The 21,188-nt window shown below is 45.6% G+C and overlaps 1 protein-coding gene across 2 annotated transcripts in view; it reads left to right on the forward strand.

Moving 5' to 3' along the window:
• The window catches only part of SLC30A10 (solute carrier family 30 member 10), a 34,905-nt gene extending 14,799 nt beyond the window's left edge, over positions 1-20,106 (forward strand). Inside the window, exons 1-4 of one of the 2 annotated variants that reach the window (XM_045809627.2) lie at positions 6,375-7,536; positions 8,229-8,306; positions 12,445-12,684; positions 15,226-20,106. In XM_045809627.2, coding sequence (XP_045665583.1) covers positions 6,924-7,536; positions 8,229-8,306; positions 12,445-12,684; positions 15,226-15,716 — 1,422 coding nt within the window. In that variant the 5' untranslated portion in view covers positions 6,375-6,923 and the 3' untranslated portion in view covers positions 15,717-20,106. Of the gene's footprint in view, positions 1-6,374; positions 7,537-8,228; positions 8,307-12,444; positions 12,685-15,225 lie in introns of those variants that run through there. The other variant, XM_045809628.2, reaches the window with a different exon arrangement.
• Positions 20,107-21,188: the final 1,082 nt, after the last annotated feature.

Below are 21,188 nucleotides of genomic sequence, written 5' to 3' on the forward strand. Positions count from 1 at the left end.
ATTTAAGAGAGAGAGAGAGAGAGAGCACGCATGAGTGGGGGGAAGGGGCAGCGGGAGAGAGGCAGTGGGAGAGGGACAGTGGGGAGGGGGAGTGGGAGAAGTAGACTCCCCCTGAGCAGGGAGCCTGATACAGGGCTCCATTTCAGGACCCCAAGATCATGAGCTGACCTCAAGTCAGATGCCTAACTGACTGAGCCACCCAGGCGCCCCCTACGGACCGGACCCACTTCTGATGGAAGGAGCATTAAGGTCACCCTGTGGAGAAACACATAGAATAGAAGATATGGTTGTGCCCATCTTTGGAAGAAGCAAACTGCACAGTGTGCCCTCAGGCTAACAGTGCATATCACTTCCACATACAAAATCCCCAGGACTCCTGGTCTCCTCCCATGGGCCACCAGCTTCAGGCCCAGGCTCTTGTCATCTTAGGGCGAATGAGGCTCCTTGGGTGCCGTTCCTCGAGGGTCTTCCCCTCCCATCTGAAGATCTGTGAACTAGAGATACAAAGGACCTGCTCTCCACGTACCCAACATACAGTGGACATCGCATAGCTGCCGTGTTCCCCAGTTGCTTTTACTTCAGACCATAGTCACAGCTTTAAAAGGATGACTTTTAATAGTTCCCCAGACCTGGTTCTCTCTGGTGATGGTGGAAGCATTCTAGAGCCCAGTCAGCTATCTGAAATCTTGCCTTTCTGCCTCTGAACTGAAGGACTTCTTTGGTTCTGAGTCCCCCGTCTGATCTGATCTAATCCCCTCCTTGAGAATATTTAGAGATGTGTGCATTTCCCTCTCTTTTTTTTGTGTCTGTCTCGCTTCAGGAAAACTTCCTTCCTCGGGTGCAATCTTCTTGTTTCTGAGAGCAAACTACCCTCGCTCTCCCTTTCTGCACAGTAAGACTGAAGCACAGAGTAAAACCAGTCTTAAAACTCATGCTCACGAGGGCCTATTAAAGCAGCCCTGTGACGATCACAAGAGCCATGTTTTCTGTGAGGCACTAAGCTGCTGTGACTCGTCAAGGTCAAATACTGCCAGGCTCACGCTGGAGCCTTCAAACCTCACAGCATCTGCTCTGGTCCCGCCAGGAGCCTCAATCCCCACGTGCTACTTTGGCCCATAGTTTCTTAGCTGAATGCTTCTCCAGGCTCCTGCCAACTCCCCAGGATGTTAGGGCTTCAGGGGCTAATAAATCCTACCCCTTTCTTACTCTCCTAGGTTTGGAAACAGTTGACAGATTAGATACAGATGACATTGAACATAAGGCCAACTTCGTTGCGGATATGACGTAGTCCAGCACGTGGCTTAGAAGTAGAGCAGCAAAGAGCTTATTAATAGTTCATCCCAGAATGACACTCACCCACCCAGCCCCAGACCCCCCTGCACAGGGCAGAGCCTGTCCCGGGTAGTTTCCCTCCTGGACGTGCGGACCAGGATTGCAGGTCTCATGGGGAGGCAAATCTGCGAAAGAAAGGTCAGGAGAGGTGACCATGCTCCACGCTTTCTCCCACACCTGGTCACTGGAGTAGTTGCCCCGCTTCTGAGAAAAGCTGCAGAAGCGATAGAAAAGGTGAAGAGTGTTATTCCCCGTGGAAGTGTCACTGAGGAAATACGAAGGTTGGGGAATGGAGAGTCTCCTTAACACAAACAAAAAGCTCTGAGCTCCCATGTGACCCATGTTTGTTCCTTCCCTTCCTCCTTCCTTCTCTTCCTCCCTCCCTCTTTCTTTTATTCTTTTGTCTGTTCTTTCTTCTATTTCCTGTCATCCTGTGGGCCACAGAGGGGGTGAGTGTCAAGGAAGTCTCCCTGAAGAAGTGGCGTTTGAGGCCTAAGGCATGGGGAGGAGGAGTTGACTGGGGTGGAGAATGTTCCAGGAGGAAGGAATAGCATAAGCCAAGTCCTGGAAAATAGACTAGGTGAGATAACCAGAAGGATGAGCTTGGATAGAGAGGAGTAATGGGCCTAACACTGAGTCCTGGGACACGCCAACATTTAGAAACGTAGAGAAGGAGGAACTATCCATGAGGTATACGGAAAACCGGGAGGGTACATTATTCGGCGGTCAAATAGAGAGTCTTCAGAAAGGAAAGCAAGGTTTTCAGTAACAAATGTTGCCATGAATTCCAAGATGAGCATAGAACCCCGGTGGATCCCGGCGTGAGTAACTTGCACAAAGTCTTGTCCGTGGTGTGGTGGAGATGGAGGAGGCATTGGGTGGGGGGCAGAGAGAGTGCTATTTGAGGAAGTAAAGACGGTGGCAGTGTTTCCTGGAGTTTTTCCTTTGGAGGGAGCAGAAAAATGGAGCAGGAATAATTTCTCTGTCATTGGTGAGGAATCCAAATAAGGAAATGTCATAGTCAGCCATTTTATTTTTTTAATTATTAAAATTTTTGTACTTCTTAAAAAAATTATACTTCTCATGAGTCTTGAATGTGGAGAAGAGGAGAAAACCATTCTTAGCACTTTATAATAAGTGTAAGTTCTTGGTCAACTACTGACCGGAAGTGTCTGGTTCCAAGTGACAAAAACCCACCTTAGGCTTGCTTAAGCAGAAAGGGAACTTTTATAGGTTCACATAATTAACTTGGAACCGGAGACTGAAATTCCATCAGATATTCTCTTTCACTGCCTCTCATCTCTTTCTGCTTCCTTTCCTATTGCAGAACAAAGGGTTTGGGGAAGAAAGCAAGGGGAGACATAATTATTAAAGGGCTCTGAGTCACCTCCTCTCTGCTTTAGTGACCAGACAAGAAAGGGACCCTTTCTCTGATATATTTTGAAAACTTCAAGAGAAGAACTCTGGCCCATGTTGGATCAGGTGCCCATCCTTTGAATCAAGCACTGGGGCCAGGGAATGAGGAAGTATGTCTGGCTCAACCTTGGTTATATGCCCATGTCTGTGTCCAACGGGACAGGACATCTTACCAGAAGGAAACAGGGAGGGATTCTAGGCAGTCGAAAATCCTGGCTGAACCATTTACATGAGTGGTGGTTACAAATAACAGTGCTTGCTTTCTAGAACTCATGGTGATTGGTTTCTTCATGGCAACAACAGCAGTGCCTTTTATTTGTCTGTGATTTGCACCTTCATTGTCTCATATGATGTTCAGAACATCAACGTGCACTGAGTAGCATGAAGTTCTCATTTGCATCTCACAGATTAGGAAGCTAAGGCTCAGAAATTTAGTGACTGGTCTAAGTTGTGCAGTAATTGAGCTCCAGAGGTCAAGAATCTTAGCCCTCTAGATCTCATTTTAATACTTAACACAGCTTCTCATTTTGTGACCGTAATAAAGTCATCTTTCTCGGTCCAGTCACCTGATTCTCTCTGCTCTTCTGCCACATGATAATAGATGAGAGAGTCATGATGGACAAAGAAGTATCGTAATGATAGCTGAGGAGTTTGGAGTTTGAGATTTGTAAAATATTTTCCAGTATTTTTATATTCTTAAAATATTTTATTAATTTTTTATTCATAATACATCTTACTAATATTTTCATTCATAATACATTTTATTAATCAAGAGCTAATTAGTTCTAAGCTGGGTGGCTAATGGTGAAAAGTATCCAGCTTCTGATGATTTATTTAAAATCTGGAGGAAGGAGCTATGGGGAAAAAGAGCTACCTTTCTTTAGAATCATTTTTTGGTGCTTTGGATGAGATGTCCATTCTCTTCCTCGAAGGGAACATCATCTCTGGTCAACTAGAACAAAAAATGAAAACAAAACAGCTGCTTTTTCAATTTCTTAAAAAAAAAAAAGGTTTGTTAGTTTCTGGGTCAATACCAGTGTAGGAAGAACGTTTAGTCCTATAATCTCTACTTTATAAATTGTAGCCCAGCAAGGTCTACGCCAATAAAAAGTGAACTTTAAAAAATCCTTTCATTTGTTTAGAACAACAGGAGTGTTGAAAGTGATCAAATTAGTACAACGTGGGGCCGAAGAATGTAAGCTCTAGAGTCTGATGCCTGGATCAGATCTCCATTCTGTCACTTACATATTGTGTGATCTTGGCCAACTTATTTACAGTCTCTGGGCTCTAGGTTCTTCACCTATAAAACAGTGCTTGTTTTATGAGTCAGTTGTGAGGATGAAATGAGATTATGCTATTAAGTGCTCAGCCCAGGGTTGGGCAGTCAAAGCCCAATAAACAGAAGCTGCTGAAACCTCATCGTCTATAGGAAAGTGTAGGAGGCAGTCTCAGTTTTTGTCAATCAACTTAGATTATATATATTCTCTCTCTATATATAAACTTTATACAACTATCTGTCTCTCTATCTAATCATAATTAATCAAAGCATTGTTCTTGAGTGCATGTTGTTGACACCTTCAGCCTCTCTTGAAGTCAAGAACGAGGCCCTGGGCAGGGTCCCTCACACAAAGCTCCCTCCCCTGCCTCCCCAGCTGCCTGCCAGCTTTCCAGTTCCATCAGCTACCTTCCTGGGGCAGTGACATAATTCTTGTTATCTGCCTTCGGTTAGGAGAACGACTGGGGAACAGGCGCAAGTGATAGATTTCTGCTGACCTGGGGTTTTTCTTTCACTTGTGAAGGACACAGAAACGCAGTCAGCAGGGACTGGGTAAGCAGTGTGATTTCCACCAGGCCCCTGTCTTGCTTCAACTGCTTTGCTTGCTGTCCTATGTCACATGTTGCAGAGGCTTCATGGTTTGAAGACAGGATAAGCCAGAAAGTGGGATATCTTTCTCTGCAACAGAGTGTGACATCTGTGGTTCAATGGTAATTCTCGTACACAGGTGCTGTCGTGCTAACATTAATATTAGCGTGCTGATGATAACGTGTGGCCCTCTGGCCCACTTTGCCCTTCCCTCCTCCTTCTGCCCAGTCTCTTCCTCCTCACCCCACAACTACTTTTTCTTCCTGTTTTTTCTTCTTCTTTTTTTTTAAATAAACAGCTTACTATGTGCCAGGCACTGTTATAATCACTTTACATCTATTCACCCACTTAATTCTCACAAACCTATGAGGAGACACTAATATTATTCCCTTTTTACAGGACTGAAAACCAGACCAGACAATTAAGGAACTTGTCCAAGGCCAAAGAGTTTCAAAGCTTTCATCACCCCATCTGCACCTCTTTATTTCTTTTAAATTGTTGACCATTTTAATACTCGTGTTTAGAGATACCTTAAATGATCAATTTCCTTAAGTTTTCAGTGTAGGGATATTTTCCCGAAGATGGGGAGGGAATGCTTATAATGGGCTTCTTGAGTTTGGATGCTCATCTTGTGTAAGGTGGGACCCTCAGATCAGGACATTTTAGGGGGTGCCTGGGTGACTCAGTCCGTTAAGCGTCTGCCTTTGGCCCAGGTCATGATACAGAAGGAAGTCCTGGGGCTGGAGTCCCAGGGTTGAGCCCCACGTTGGGCTCCCTGCTCAGCAGGGAGTCTGCTTCTCCCTAGGCCCCTCACCCTGCTCATGTGTATGCTCTCTCTCTCTCAAATAAATTTAAAAAATCTTTTTTTAAAAAAAGGACATTTTAGTATGCTTGTTAGGGTCCCTTAGCACTAAAAGACAAGATCATCGTTTATAAGGCTCAGACAATGGATGAGGAGAGAATCAGAGTGTGCTACTAATGGACGCGGTTATTTCCAAGTCCAAACCACACATGTTTCTGGAATGGTTAAAGTTCAGGGATTAGGGACAGGAGAGGGGGCATAGAGATCACCAGACTTCACAGATCCTTTTTGGGAATGAGAAAAGATTGTAAAGGAAAAACAAACCAAGAAAGAAAATCGCAAGGGCTCTCCCACCCCCTTCCCTGAACACCCAACAGCAAACAACCTTCTTCAAGGATTGCAGTGTTTGGCCTCTCCCAGAGTCCTGGGGACAGTTCTCTTCGGGGTAACTTTTACTTGGAACACAGCCTGTTGTCAACAGGAAAGGCTTTATTTGGAATAAACCTTCATGGAGGCCAGTCGATTGAACTTTGAGTATCAGGTCATGCTGTGAGGGACACATGGGGGTGAAGAGAATATTCTCTGCCATGGAAAAATGAGACAAGGACACAGAGGAGGCCTGCCTGACTTCCTTGATGGTCAAGGGACTTGTGTCAATCCCAGGGAAACTGATTTCTGAGCGCTGGGTGGGAGTGCCATGCTTCCAAAAAGTATGATCTGTGCTCCCCTCCAGGGCTGCCTGCAGCTCCTCTGGGGAGGGACGCCTTGAGAGTGAAGATGCTGGGAGGGGAGAATGGGGGGCAAGATGAGGGGGTGACAGAAACGATAATGCGCTCTTTGCGCGAAGGCTATGCGCAAGGAGGGCGGATAAAATAGCTACACCACGGACACCAGTGGAGTGGGAATGCCGAGCCAGGGCTCAGCCCCAACTTCACGAAAGGCAAAGCAGGAAGCACCTTGAAGGTTGGGCAGGGTTGGCTGGGGCCTCACCGGGTTAATGTGGAATCTATAATGCCAGCAGCCTCTGGGCACGTACATGAAGGTGTCCACGTCCACCGCGGGGAACACGCCCCACAGCAGTCAAGGTCCTTATCGCCAGGAGTCAACAGTCAGGGCTCGGGGAGGGGAGCGACTGGGGAAGCGGGGTCGGTGTCAGCGTGTGAATCCCACCCATGTCTCAGGGTGTCTGCGTGGAGGGCGCTCCAGACACGCCCCCTGTCCCCAGCGGCTCCCCCTCTGCCCAGCGCTGTCCTAGAAGGCCAGACATTGGCCCGTGGCCACCTGCCAAGTGGGGCCGGGACCCGGGATCGGGGGAAAAGGCCTCGCAGGCGGCCCGAAGGCCCTCAGAGACTGCCGCCGCGGCCACTCCCTTAGACTCTGGACGTTCGGGGCCCGGGGGCGCTCTGCCTCCGCCTTATAAGAAGCCGGGCGCGGGGCCGGCTGCGAGGCCGGAGGCGGGCACGGGGCTCGGCCGCGCAGGGGCGCGCCCACCGGCGGCGGCTCGGCGACATGGGCCGCTACTCGGGCAAGACGTGCCGGCTGCTCTTCATGCTGGTGCTCACCGTCGCCTTCTTCGTGGCCGAGCTGGTCTCGGGCTACCTGGGCAACTCCATCGCGCTGCTGTCCGACTCCTTCAACATGCTGTCCGACCTGATCTCGCTGTGCGTGGGGCTGGGCGCCGGCTACGTGGCGCGGCGACCCCGCGGGGGCCTGGGGGCCACCTACGGCTACGCGCGCGCCGAGGTGCTGGGCGCGCTGAGCAACGCCGTCTTCCTCACGGCGCTCTGCTTCACCATCACCGTGGAGGCCGTGCTGCGCCTGGCGCGGCCCGAGCGCATCGACGACCCCGAGCTGGTGCTCATCGTCGGCGCGCTGGGGCTGGCCGTCAACGTGCTGGGGCTGCTCATCTTCCAGGACTGCGCCGCCTGGCTCGCCTGCTGCGGCCCCCGCCGCCGCCGCCGCCCGCCGCCGCCGCCGCCGCGCGAGCAGCCCCAGCAGCCGGCCCAGGGCCGCCCCCCGAGCGCGATCGGGGGCCCCCGCCGGCCCTCGGCCGCCTCCCGCGGCGTGGCCGCGGCGGAACGGAAGAAGGAGCAGGGGGCGACGGTGTTCTCCAACGTAGCAGGTGCCTTTCGGTTGCATCCTCTGGACCTCTCTGCCTTTCCCTCCTCCCGCCCGTCCCTTCTTCCGCATCCACGCCCTCTTTTTCTTTCAGGCTGTTGCTGCTGCTTCTATTCTATAAAAAATCCATGTCCTCTGCAGCCTGGCTTTAATTCTCTGCTGCTATCTTATTGTATTCCCCACTACTTCTTTTGTTTTCTCCTGGATGCTTAGGCCTCCTTTTCTTTTTCTTTTTTCTTTTTCTTTTTTTTTCTTTTGGCCTCTTTCCCCTTCCCCTTATTCTGCCTGCTTCAGAATCTTGATTTTCTTAAAAATCAGTTATTATTGGGCAACAGATAGCATCCCCCAACCCTTGGCCCTTCATCAGATGCTGTCTGCACTTTGTCTTCTCCTTTCCCTTTCGTCCATCCTTCTATCACCCTGGGAGTTATGGGTTTGGGGATGGGGGTGGGCTCCCACTTGCCTTTTTAATTTTTTTTTTAATTTAATTTGAATGGAAGTGGAAATGAAATGCAAAGGTGGATCACAAGGCTTATGTCAAGGCCAAAATGTACTATTCTGGGCTGTGTGTGTGTGGAGAGGTAGGGGGTCTGATGAGCTAGTAGGAGTTTAAAATAACAAAACCTTTTTTGAGTCCCTTGGTTCTTTTTGTTTGTAGAACTTATACACAACACAAGGTTTCTTCTTTGAATGCAGGTGATTCTCTGAACACCCAGAATGAACCAGAAGAGACTATGAAAAAGGAGAAAAAGTCTGACGCCCTGAATATCAGAGGTAGGATCGACTCTGGGTCCATTTGAAACCCTCGTCTGTAATGCATATGGGCTGTGCCATACTCTTTCTGTTTGCCTTTAAATAAGGTGTGTTAGAAAGTAGGCCGGTTGCACGAATAGACTATGACCCGAGTCTCTTGCCTAATCACTGCATTGATTCTAAGTGACACACGAGTTGCTAATGATTTATCCTTGCTCCACTTAGAGCCAGGCTAATGCTGTCTGCTTCGGAGCCTCACAGATGAGCAGCATGCCGTTACTTTATGTGCCTTTGCCCACCCATGGATATTACTCATGTAAAATGAGGCCTATTTTAATTGAATGTAATTTTGATGAAGGTGAGAAGAGAGCGGGTGGCTGCTGTCCAACGTGGCATTGCTGATTGACCCTCACGCCTCACTTATTTCTGCCAGGAATCTGTGTCTGGGATGGGTCTCTTGGCTTCCTTGAATCTCTATTTCCGGGCCCAAAGGGGAGGGTTCTGGTGAGGCACGTGACAAGCACGTTACTAGCATTCTTCCTGCCGTGTGCTCAAGGTCACAAGCACTGGGCAAAGGTTAGCCCAGGGAGTTCGGAGGTGCATGTCTCACCAGATACCAACATTGTATCCAGCATCTCTCTCTTCCAACTTCTTGGGCAGAGACTTAGCTTCAGAGTGATTCCAGAAGGGTCAGTCCCCAATCTCAATTTACGGGATTTCAACCAAGATTATTTAACCCTTTACTTTCAGATGATTTGGGGGAAGCTTGTGGGAGGGCTTAAATGGAAATAATATAAAGAAAAAGTAATCATCTGGGGGACGCTTTCATTTTTGAGAGTCTCCCATCTGTTTTACAAAGTGATACCCGGAATGGATCTGTGGGGAAAATCAGAACAACAACAACAATAACAACAACCACACATGAGCTCCTAAAAATCTCTACGAGTCAATATTTAAAAATTGAACTGCAACAGGAGAATTTCTAAAGTGCTTGGTGATGAATCTTTTTTGGAAAGAGAGAATCTGTAATGAGAAATCACTATCCTTTCTCTTCCTTCGGGTTCAGTTTAAAATATATATGTAATATATACTATATATATAGATAGATATTAGATAACACATACTGTATATATTATATATATCATAGATTTTCTATAGCACTTTAACTTTTCAAAGCACAATCTCTTATTCATTCTCATGCTGCAGAGAAGGAGAACAGGTAGGTGAAAAGATGCTAAGAGGACTTAAGAGTGGCACCAGTAGATATTGTGACCTTGTTTGGGAAGCATGGTATGTGAAACTTGCAGCATGATCGTGAAACTTGTATGATCTGGCTGATCTTTAGTCTAAAGCTGTTGGAGCTCCCAGGTGGAAAAATGCCGGGGGTAAAGGCTTGCTGTACCTGGCTCGGGCCTGGGCTCCTCAGGTGCTGACCAGTGTGCACCTGTAACCTCCAGCAGAGGTGAATAATGCAGTGGCTGAAAGATTGGTTTGGGGGCTCGAGATGCCTGGGTTTGGGGTCTTGGCTCTGCCATTTAAGACTCTGACTTTGGGCAAGTATTTGGACTTCTCTAAGCCTCCAATTCCCTCATCTGTAAAATAGTATCTACTTCAGGGGGTGGTTGTTAGATAAAGCATGTAAAGTGCTTGGGTGATGTGGGAGGAAAAGCCTGTTTATGGAGCTCATGCTTTGTGCCAGGCCCCATGCAAGCATGCGTCACTCGCCTTTTAAGAATCTCACCAGGTGGGAGCTGTTGTCTCTCGGGTAGTGAGTAGAATTGCTGGGCTCAACCCTGCTGCCTAGGCGAGCGCTCTAGGCCCTGCTGTGGCTCCCAGGAGCCTCTCCGTCTTTCAGGCAAAGAGGGAGGCTGGCCTCCCCTTAGCTCCTGTGTCCTTATCTTGGAGCCACGATTCGGAGAAAGCGCACAGAATGTTACAGCTGGAAAGGCCTTAGTGGGAATGGACTCCACCCCTTCGCTTTGCAGATAAGGAAACAGGGTCCTGAGAGTCGGGTGACTTCCCAAGTCGCCCAGGCCGGCAGCAGAGGCAGGGCTGGCACCCTGGGCTCCTACTTCGCCTTTCCACCTCTTCCCAGTCTTGCACGCTGCCTGTACGCTCCATGCAGGGTGGCTTGCTTCTCCAGAGTAGACAGTGCACTGATTGGTTACACTTTTGACCTTTAAGCGGCCGCTTGAGAAAGCAGAACTGTCCCCCCCGGTTCTGCAGGGAGCAAACGACTGACGGAGATTCTTGTGAACAAAAATCATTTCTGGGTTTTCAGTGGTGTTTCTCTTATTTCAATGGAATAAAACAAACGCCTTCTGAGAACCACAGTCCATCCTCTGCAAAGCACCGTGAAAGCACAATCCTTTAAAAATTCTCATCAATTGCAGTGGTTGATTTTATTTAATAGGATCAAATGCAATACATTGAAAACTGTTGCAACAGAGTGTCAGGAAGATAATTAACTTTCTGTATTTCAGTGTAAATATAAATAGATAAACCACAGTCCTGACATCATTTGAAAATAAGTCTCCTTTGATGAGCTGTTTCTTTCTCATGGTTTTTTCCGGTCAGAAAGATCTCTCATCCTTCCATAACCACTTGTTAATGCCCACGGCTGGTGCACTGTGTTTCTGGTTATCGACAAATTCAACAACATTGATGGTTTTCCAAGCGCTGGGACACATCAAATTTCAACTTATGTCAAATTGCCAGTTTTTCTGAGTTTTTTAAAAAAATCTCAAGGCAGGAAGTGAGGGCCCACTGTTGAGATGGCCTGTCCTCACAAATCTACTTAGCGAGCATTATGACTAGTCAGATAATTGAGCTGCCTACCAAGTGTCGATCTTCTCTCTCCGATAACGTTGCCTGACTTATCTTTCTACATCACAGATGTGATCCCATCAGAGTCTGCTCAGAAATCTTTACTGCTTCCAGAATAAGGTCCTAACATGGCTGGCATTCAAGGGCTTGCTGTTCCCATGTCAGCACGCCTTTCTAGACATCTCTGCCCTCTTCTTCACCCCTTCGCTGCCCCACCTCCTCTCCTAGACCTCAACTGTCTCTCCTGTCCCCCATCCCCATCTAATGCACACTTTCAGTGGGGTGAGAAGTACTCAGTCAGGCAGATCTGGTTCAAGTTCAGTCTCTGCCTTTTACTGGCTAGGTGACCTTGGGCAAGTAACTTAACCTCTTTGAGCTTCAGTCTCCTTATCGATATAATGGAGATCACCACATCGCTGTGCGGTTGTGAGCGTTGCATGGGTGGTTGGAATAGCACAGAGGACGCACTCAACGAATCACGCTCAAGAGTCTTATGTTCTTTTCTGCAAAAAAAAAAAAAATGACCTTGTGTTTATATTTTTATAATCCTTCTGACAAGGTTTTCACCTAAATCCCAGTAAAGTCTGTGTTTTGCATACAACTGGACACCAAGCTCTTCTGTGTTAGGACTGCATATTTTCTGTATCATAATTAAAAGCTTTAAGGTTGGTTCCCTTAATTAAAGGCAGCCACAATGTTTGTTATTATATCTTTAATTTTAATTTTATTGTTTGGTGACGAAGTCTCTTTATTCAGTGGCAGTGTTGTCGGAGTCCCTTCTTAAAGACCTCTTCAGCCAGATCCGGGGTTGTGAGGAGTCAGCAAGGGCATGTAGGGAAGGGGGGAATGGATCAAGGAAGAGGGAGGACAAGGAATAACAAGAACCATTCTCTTGACATGTCTTAGTTCTCTCTCCTCTTAAAAATATTTAAAACCATTTAAATCACAGATACCTGTCTGAAAGAATAAGAAACCATGTGCACAGCCTCCATTTTGGAGTTTGGTGCCTTCTGATGAGTGGCAGGTGGCAGTGGTGTGACACCATGAACAGTCACAATCCTTCCTCCCATGGTGTCTGCAGCTCAGAATTTTCCTAGGCTGTTGCAGGTTCTCTGGGACCTGGAATCGTGGCCTAGGGTTTTGTTTTCTCCAAGTCGTCGACATTTTCTTTCCTCTTTTTTTTTTTCCCTCATTCGAATCCATCCTGCTGTTCTAACCAAAAAGAAAACAAATAGCAACTGGTCTTCTTAGACTTGGGAACTGGGGTTGCAGAGTGTCCCACAGCTCCCAAATTTGGATCTGTGCTTGAGTGGGCTTTCTTTCTTCCTGGCAGGTGTACTGTTGCATGTGATGGGTGATGCCCTGGGGTCGGTGGTCGTGGTGATCACAGCCATCATATTCTACGTGCGTCCCCTGCAACGTGAGGACCAGTGTAACTGGCAGTGCTACATTGACCCCAGCCTGACTATCGTCATGGTCATCATCATTTTGTCCTCTGCCTTCCCACTCATCAAGGAGACTGCTGTCATTCTGCTACAGATGGTCCCCAAAGGAGTCAACATGGAGGAGCTGAGTAAGTCACGTGATTCTTACCTAGAGCCATGCCCACTCAATGCTCCTTGGGTCAAAGGGCCAGCGTTATTTCAGAGCAGTGTTTGATTTATGTATCCTGAAATACTTTCAGTCACCTGGCAATAGAGCCATCTAGCATATGTTTGGTCGCCTAGGAAGATGACTCACAGCTCCAAGAACCAAAGGTCCTTTGCAACCCATCACTCTCTGACTCAACTGCCAATTTTGGAGAATATAGTGTTGGGCAGGACCTATTCCTCGGCTCTTACCTTCACGTCAAAGATGTATTTTAATTCCAATAAGGTTACCGGGCCAAGAACTTAATTTTTATTCTCCTTATTCTGAAAACAGGAATCATTCATTTGTATTCTGGATCCTGCTTTCCAGTTAATTGATTTTTTATGGGCACGCAAGTCACCGTGTCTCTTATAACACCATAAAAAGGACCGTGTTTTAAATTCAGATCATTCATGACCTCATTCAGTAATGAAACCTGTTTCTGGGTCGCGCTCACGGAGAAGGTCAAACTCTCACCTTAGTTACGTGCATCGGAGCACACAGTTCAGAGACTTGGCAGTTTCTAAACGGGAACTATCCAGATGTTGGTGAGAAACTGAATGTGCAGCTTTATTTCTAGGGTTTCTAAATGGAGGTAATGTTTTTATAGAAAAAGAATTTTCTTGCGTATTCGCTGTTATACTCTCATTGCTTCACCAGAGCCAGTAACCACGAGCTAGAGCCCGGCCCACTATGAGGCTCGAAGTGGGAAGAACTTACTTCAGGACGGAGCCCTGAAGTGAGGTTGAGATGGGTCTTAATACATTGTATGGCCACGGCTGGGCTTTCCCCTGTGAAGGTGTGATTTACAGTGCTCGGGGGGAGGTCACAGCCCTGCCAGCCCTCTGTTTAATAGTGTGCCCTGGGACCAGATGGCCGAGCTACAGCTCACAGCTGGAGCTTCTCCTGCAGTCTTTGCCCCTGGATGCTCTTTTCGCATTTGGAGCCTTGTCTTGGGCAGCATTGCTTAGTTTACAGTCTCAGAGTCCCTTGGGCGTGGCCAGCTCTCTGGCTGCTTTACTGTACAGTTAGAATAATCAGCCTTCACTTCCTGCAATCTCCTGCCTAGTGCTGCAGATAGAAGAGGTGCGAGATGGGGAAGGAGATACCCAGGAGCGGATACGCAGCATTGTCTCTACCTTCCAGGAACTTGTTTTCCAGTTGAAGAAACAAGATAAACATATCAGAACAATTTGTGATATATAATGGCTTATATTGCCTTTTAACAAAGTAATATATATATATATATATATATATATATATATATAAAACATTTAAATAGAGATATAATTATTATTCATATAAACATCTAAATATATATATTTAAAAACATTTTATATTTATATATTTAAAACATTATTATTTATATGAATAAACATTCAAATATATATTATATATATATATTTTAAAACATTTTAAAAAATAGATGGTAATAACAGTAGCAACAATTCTGTGACACTTATTATATGCTAGTAATGATTTAAGTGCTGTACTTACATTCACTCATTTGAATCCTGAAATTAAACCTATGGGGTACTATCGTCATTATTCCGACTTACAGATAGGGAGACTGAGGCATGGGGGGCTAGCTAAATTACCCAAGGCCGTGTCTAAACTGGGATTCAGACTCTGGCTGGCCTCAGGGTCTTTGCTCATAATCACTATTCAATATCATCTCTCTAAATACATGCTCATTTGAGAAAGTATGGAAAATAGAGAAGACTTAAATAAAAATATACAAATCTCTCATAATCCTTCCACCCAGAAATTACCACTTTTAATATTTTTGAGTCATTCAATAAAACAAGATTTTATCTGCATTAAATTTGTGTGTGTGTATATACACTGATGTTTGTTTAAAAAAAAAGAAAAAGATTGTGCTGTATACACAGTATAACTATTTGCTTTTTCACTTAAAGCTATCTTATATACTTTCCCTCATGTCCTTAAATATGCAGCTTACTTGTTAATGGCTGTTACCATATTCTTTTATATAATTAATTTAACTATTTCCTTATTTCCATCTCTTCATTAATTAAAAGAACATTGCTCCAACCATTTTTTGTGCATGAATGTTTGGGTGTTTCCTTGTAGGTTAAATTCCTAGTACTAGGGATGCTCGTGAAAATTTTCAGTCCATATTGCCAAGTTCTCCCCTTTCAGAAAGGCGTCCTACTTTATACTCCTGACACAGCCCGTTTGGGTGTCTCTTCCCTTGCAAACTCAACAACCCTGGGAACTTTTTTGGGTGTTGTTGAACTTATTTTCTTGAATTGCCTTTTACGGGTTCATGACGGATGGTATAGGGACTCAGAGAGGAGAAAGAAGATTATGGGAAAATGTGCCCATACAGATACAGCTTTTTTTCTTCTCGTTGTGGTAAATACACCATTTTGGTGAGAATGCCCTCAGGGACCACGTTCCTCCCGGAGTGGCACCTTGTTTCCAGGAGCCTTCGCTAATTGTCTGCTCTTCCTTGTCGTAGTGAGTAAACTGTCGGCCGTGCCCGGGATTAGCAGTGTGCACGAAGTGCATGTCTGGGAGCTGGTAAGCGGAAAGGTCATCGCCACCCTGCACATCAAGTATCAGAAGGACAGGGGCTATCAGGACACCAGTAGGAAAATTCGAGAAATTTTCCACGGTGTGGGAATCCACAATGTGACCATCCAGTTTGAGCAGGTGGACTTGAAGGCCCCCGTGGAGCAGAAGGACCTCTGCAGCTCACCCTGCATCTCCAAGGGCTGTGAGAAGCAGCTGTGCTGCCCGCCCGGGGCCCTGCCTCTGGCCCACGTCAATGGCTGTGCCGAGCACAATGGCTGTCCCCCTCTAGACACGTACCGAAGTGGTAGCTTCCGGAGGCAAGAAACAGCAGAAGTGGCTATTGAAGTATCTTTGGACAGCTGTCTGAGTGACCACGGACAAGCTCTTAGCAAAACTCAGGAGGACCAACATTATGTCAACAGCACACATTTTTGATCTGGTCCCCGCGTAAACAGACTGTATAGACGAGGCGCTCTGGCTTGCGGAAAGACCTCTGTGGGCTGTAGACACTGATCAAATCCGCGGTGTGCTCGCTCTGTGTTCAACAAGGGGCTGGTTGTGCGGGATGTTAATTGCATGCGTCCGTTAATTTCTGTGTGACTGAGAACCCCTTTGCCTTGTCCTGGGGTCTCATGCTGCTTTTCAACGAACCCACTGTTTTCGTTTGAGCATTTATTTCAAGAAGCAAACTGCGCTAGTCTGCGTGTCAGGGACGTTGAAGGCTGGGACTCCGTGGCTGTGGACACGGGATTCAAAGTAGTTCTTGTTTTAAAGTGATTAGAACTTGTAGCTGACTCTCAGGTGAGCTCATAGCCAAGTACGTCGAGAAAGCTTGAGAATCATGATAGCTATTTTTCTTTCATTCCACTCGAAAATCACAAAAAAGGAAAGTTGGATAGTCCTGCCACTGCGGAAATTTTTTCTTTGACTCATTTTCGAATAAATGTAAAATGAACACCTTTTAAGGTAGAAAATACTCTCAGAACGTTAGAGGAAGTGGAGTTTATTAGGGAAAGACAGGAAGAAAATGCTTTCTGACTACCTCTTCATTTTGTGAGGTGGAGAGAAAACTCACGTTTACTTTCCGCTGTGAAATGAACTACAGCTGTAGGGTGCTTCAGATGTTTCATGCATAAAATACTTTTTTTTTCACTTGGAAGTGTGGGAATATTTCCACCTCCTAAGGTATGAGACGATACTGATATACTGTCTTGCAAAATCAGTCCTGTTGGGACTGTTTTCATTTATTGCTTAATGACTTATTTGTCCAATTTCCTTTGGGTTTTTTAAATATGATCACACTGATACGTGTAGCATTTACCAGGAGAACATGGGTATTCCTGAGATAGAAGAATATATGACACTGAGTATTCCTTCCTGCCAAAAAATAAGCTAGATTGATTTTTCTTCCACTAGCCATATTTTAAAGTATTTATTATAGTTGCCAACTAGTAACTTGATGGGAAAGAGTATATGTAGGGAAAGATGAGAATTAATTTAATTGCTGCCTTTTAATATGTTTTGAGGAGCTTACGATTTCCTTTATTTCCCTTTTTGGCTCTGACCCATATTACCAATTTCAAATAAATTCATTAGACTCCGATTTGGATCCATAATCGACTTACATTAACATTGGAGAAGCATCTGTCCTGTATTGAACACGTTGTTTAGGCAGCAGTAGTTTAATCAGAACAGTCTCAAAATAGGTCTGAGAACGTGGGAGATGCCTCATAGAGAACTGGAGTCTTCTCTGATGGGTTGCAAAGTTGGACCGGCAACGGTCATCTCTTAGGCTCCAGGCACTGAGTTAGTTCTATTTAGAATCTGCACAGCAGTCAACAGAAATGCTGGGCTGGTAACAGAAGAAGTGCCCACATTTTTCAGCACTAATACCATCTAAAAAAAAAAAAGTCTTAGTGTTCATTCTAAGGCTGAAATAAGTAAGCAGCTGTGATCAGTAGGATAGGAATTTTTTTCATTCCTTGAAAATTTAGGATCTGAGTTTAAATTGGCCATGAGTTAGGTAAATGCAATTTTATCCCTAGGAGATTGTTGGACTAGTCAGTATAGCCAAAAGAGCGGTAAAAATAAGACGACATTTTTACTTTTAATACTGAAAGTACAGCGTGTGCTCACAAAAACCACGGGGTCCTCTTTGAAGCTCACCACGGAGATGAGTGGATGAGATTCTAGACAAATGAGGTGTCTTGACTGGAACCAAAGAAGAAATCTGTTCCTCACTTCCAAATTTGAGGGTCTCATTTGATTTCACATCGTTCTGCTTTAATTAAAAGATTATAATTGTATAGTTTCTGTGCAGCTGGCCAAAGAAATGCACACTAGTTCATATCCAGATAATGTTCTTTGCGTCTCTAAAGTATTTTTTAGGAAAGGAAAAGACGGTCGAAAGACATTTCGAGTGCATTTAACGTGCTTGAACAAGCTAATTCAATGCAATATTTTTGTATGGGGCTCCTTTGTCATCTCTAGCACTGGGTGCCTGCAGTCTGGTATTTTTACTTGGGTTTTACTCTCCCTTTAGTTGTCCTGCAGTTTAATTCTCCCGAGGAAAGGTGGGACTTTTCTTTTCCTCTTTGAGTCAACCTCGCCTGGTGGAGCAGTAGATCTGATGACCAGTGACCAACCCTGTTTTCCTCTGAGATTAGAATAATGCTGTTGTTTACTCTCGAGTTCCCGTGTGCTTAGGTCAGTTCCAGAAAGCTTTCTTTTTTTTAAGGTGATGAAAATAATTTTTTAAAAGTCTAGGGCATCCTCTGTGTGTGAGGTCAGGACCAGCCATCCTGCACGCTAACCCAGAGGACACATAGGAAGGTGCCTGCCACTGCCCTCTGTCCTTTCATCTCCATAGAAAGAGTCCTTTCCCCATAATTTCAGCACCGGCTATGGGAAGGCCTGTGTCTGCTTTTATCCTCCAAATTTTAACTTTGGTTTTGAAAATAGAGATGAATTGTTTTCATGGCACTTGGCTATTATGAATATCCATTAGGGCTACAGGGCTTCAATGGGGACAGAAAAAAAGTATGATCCCTCTAATTGTTGATAAAATAGCAATAAAATAGGGAGACATTATTTGAGGAAGAATTTAAAATACTCTCTATATTGGTTATTGTTTTTCTTTTTGCCACCAGCTGGCCAAACTCTAGTGGGGGATAAGTCGGGAATGCCAAAGTTCTGTAGGAAAGAGTGCTTTCAAGGTCAAAGAAATCACTGAGGTGGATTTGGGATTATAGTAAGGCGGCTGCTGTGTAAGTAGCAAGATTGTTTGTTATGCTTTCTCAGCATCAGTGACATTTTCAGTTCCTTGCTATGTGGGTCCTGTGCATGGCGGGGTGTTGGGGAGCAGCTCTGGCCCTGCCCACTTAGATGCCCCCCCACGAATCCTGGCAGCCGAAAACTGTCTGCGGACATTGCTACAGTCCTCTGCGGGCAAACTGGTCTCTAGTCCTGAGCTACTGAGTTAACCTAAGGGTAGTTGAGAATTATTGTTGATAAAAGTCCCTCCAGAGCCCTGTAATCATTTTAATAGAATCGGTTCTGCAGAATTCACTCTTTAAAAAATATTTTTTCAAGGGGAGATCGAACTGTTCATCAAAATGACAGTTATCTCTACACGGGAACTTCGGACATTTAAAGAAAAGATGTAATTTGGGCGGGGGAGGCCTTACAAATCTGATTGGGCAAATCAGTCATTATAACAGGGAATTCATGAAGAAAAGAGCATTTGTTCTCACTGCTCTGTCATGACCCCTTCAACTCGTGGATGGCCTCAGTTTGATGAACTCCCTACAAAATGAGACCAGAAAATACCAGGATGATTGATTCTTGGGGCTCAGGTGTTTACTTCATCACTGATTTTACACTTGATGATGTTTCTTCTATTGGTTCCAGACAAGCAGCTCATCTCAGTGCTAAGGACAAGTTCAGATGCTAAAAAAAAGTCCTGTACTGTCTGTGGCTAGCTGTGGCTAGCTTAGTCCTTTGCCAACTCATATTGCGTTTTTGTCCCGGAGGACACGATACATTTCCTGTTTTTAAATATATCTTTACACTCTTGTCATTCAAGACTACGAAAAGGACTGTGTCAGAAAGAAAATGAGGAAACATGACCTGATTTGGGTTTTGAATTTAGACTGAATAATGAGTATGCCTGTTCTCTAGCTCCACCGCTCACCTGCTAAATTGTTCCCTATTTGTACTTCTGAGTGTATTTGCACTTGAGTCGCCACAGGTAGGAATGAAGGCCTTGAATCAGGAAAGTAGCTGCTCAAATGGAAGCTGTATCAGACCCTAATCCTCACCGTGATCTAAATGTTTTTATGAATTTGGAGATCAGCTAATGCGGATGTGACATGTTCGGGAGCTTCTCTTTTCAGGTGTTTTATTCTGGACCTTTTTGTTTACATGGAACTTTCTTGCATGTTGCTGGATGGATCAGCTGTCTCCTCTTGGTACAAAGCCAGGCCAGCAACAATGAACCTGCTGTGAATTCTAGCGGGAATCATCCAGGAAGGACGATGAGATTTGGAAGGAGAGCGACCCCTTCCAGGACGGAAGTTTATGTTACAGTATTATGGAGTTTTGTTGCTTCAAGTCTTCCTTCTGTCCTCACAGGCGATTTTGCCAAAGTGCAATTGTCACGTTTGCGGGAACTATTAAAACTTTACGATACAAAGTTAAAATAGCTCATCGCTAATTGCATGTGAAATTCCCCCAGTAATGTATGCACATGCATACCTGTAACAGTGACAGATGTTCAGCGGTGCTGTAAAATAAAGAAAAAGAACCACACACAACACATGACTGAGATGTTGGTGGAAATCAGATGGATTACTCGAAGTAGTTGAACTCACTTTGTCTTTGCCGCTTGCTCTAGTCGGTTTATTACTCAGTAACGCTTCAGATCGGTTTCTCACTAATGTGGGACTAAGTTTCCATCTCTGTTTTGCTGTCTTCTCCATACCCCCTGCCACTCTCCACCACCTGCAATGTCACAGGGCCCCGTCTTGGCAAAAATGTCCCAGATTGACACAGCTGACCACTTACTGAAGCCTGCACTGACCTGGTTTTCTAGTGGGGCTTGTGCGGTGCAGGGCCGTCTGATAGGCTTTGTGCAGGAGGGGAGCTCCTGGAATGTAGGGGATGGTGGAGAGGCCAGGCTAATTTTGGAGAAGTCCTGTAGATTTTAAGGGGAACAGTCTTCGGTTCCTCCAATTGTTTTTAAGCTGATCAACCCATGGACTGATAACCAGCATACACTTACTGGAAACTATGTAAGTGGTTCTTGCCTCCAGGGAGTTTATAGTCTACATTGGAAGCTAAGTAAGGCAGTCCCACTTTGTGGGAGTTTACCTACTCATAGCCTGGGGGGGTGGAGGATCTTACACGGAATGGGTTTTGGTGCTCAGATATACACATCCCAAGGCCTGGGCAGCATCCGCCAAAGAACAGGGCTACACATTTCACGACCATCGACTTCCGTCCACAATGAGTCTGCAGGATGGAGCAGAGGACGGGGCTCAGGGCTCAGAGTACAGGATGTCTGACGACTCCATCTAGTGGGGAACCCTGCCTGGCCTGGGTCTCCCTCCTAAGTGATGTTTCTTCATAGAACTGTCACTTCGTAACTCTAGATTATACATTGACTCCATTATTTCCCGTGTCTCCCACTAGAATAAGGCTACCTACGATCCACGGCTGGGTTCTTCAGCCCCCACCCCGTGCTTGGAACAGTGTCAAAGGACCTGGTACCAATAAATACTTATTGAATGAATGAATGAATGAATGCATGAATGAATGACTAGGTTCGACTCTTGGTGTTACCAGCTACAGGATTTGGACAAATCCTTTAACTTCATTGAGCTTCAGGGTTATTTTTGTTTGTTTGTT

The sequence above is a fragment of the Ursus americanus genome, chromosome 2, assembly GCF_024610735.1.
Source record: "Ursus americanus isolate L20-20 chromosome 2, mUrsAme1.1.p, whole genome shotgun sequence".
NCBI classification, from domain to species: domain Eukaryota; kingdom Metazoa; phylum Chordata; class Mammalia; order Carnivora; family Ursidae; genus Ursus; species Ursus americanus.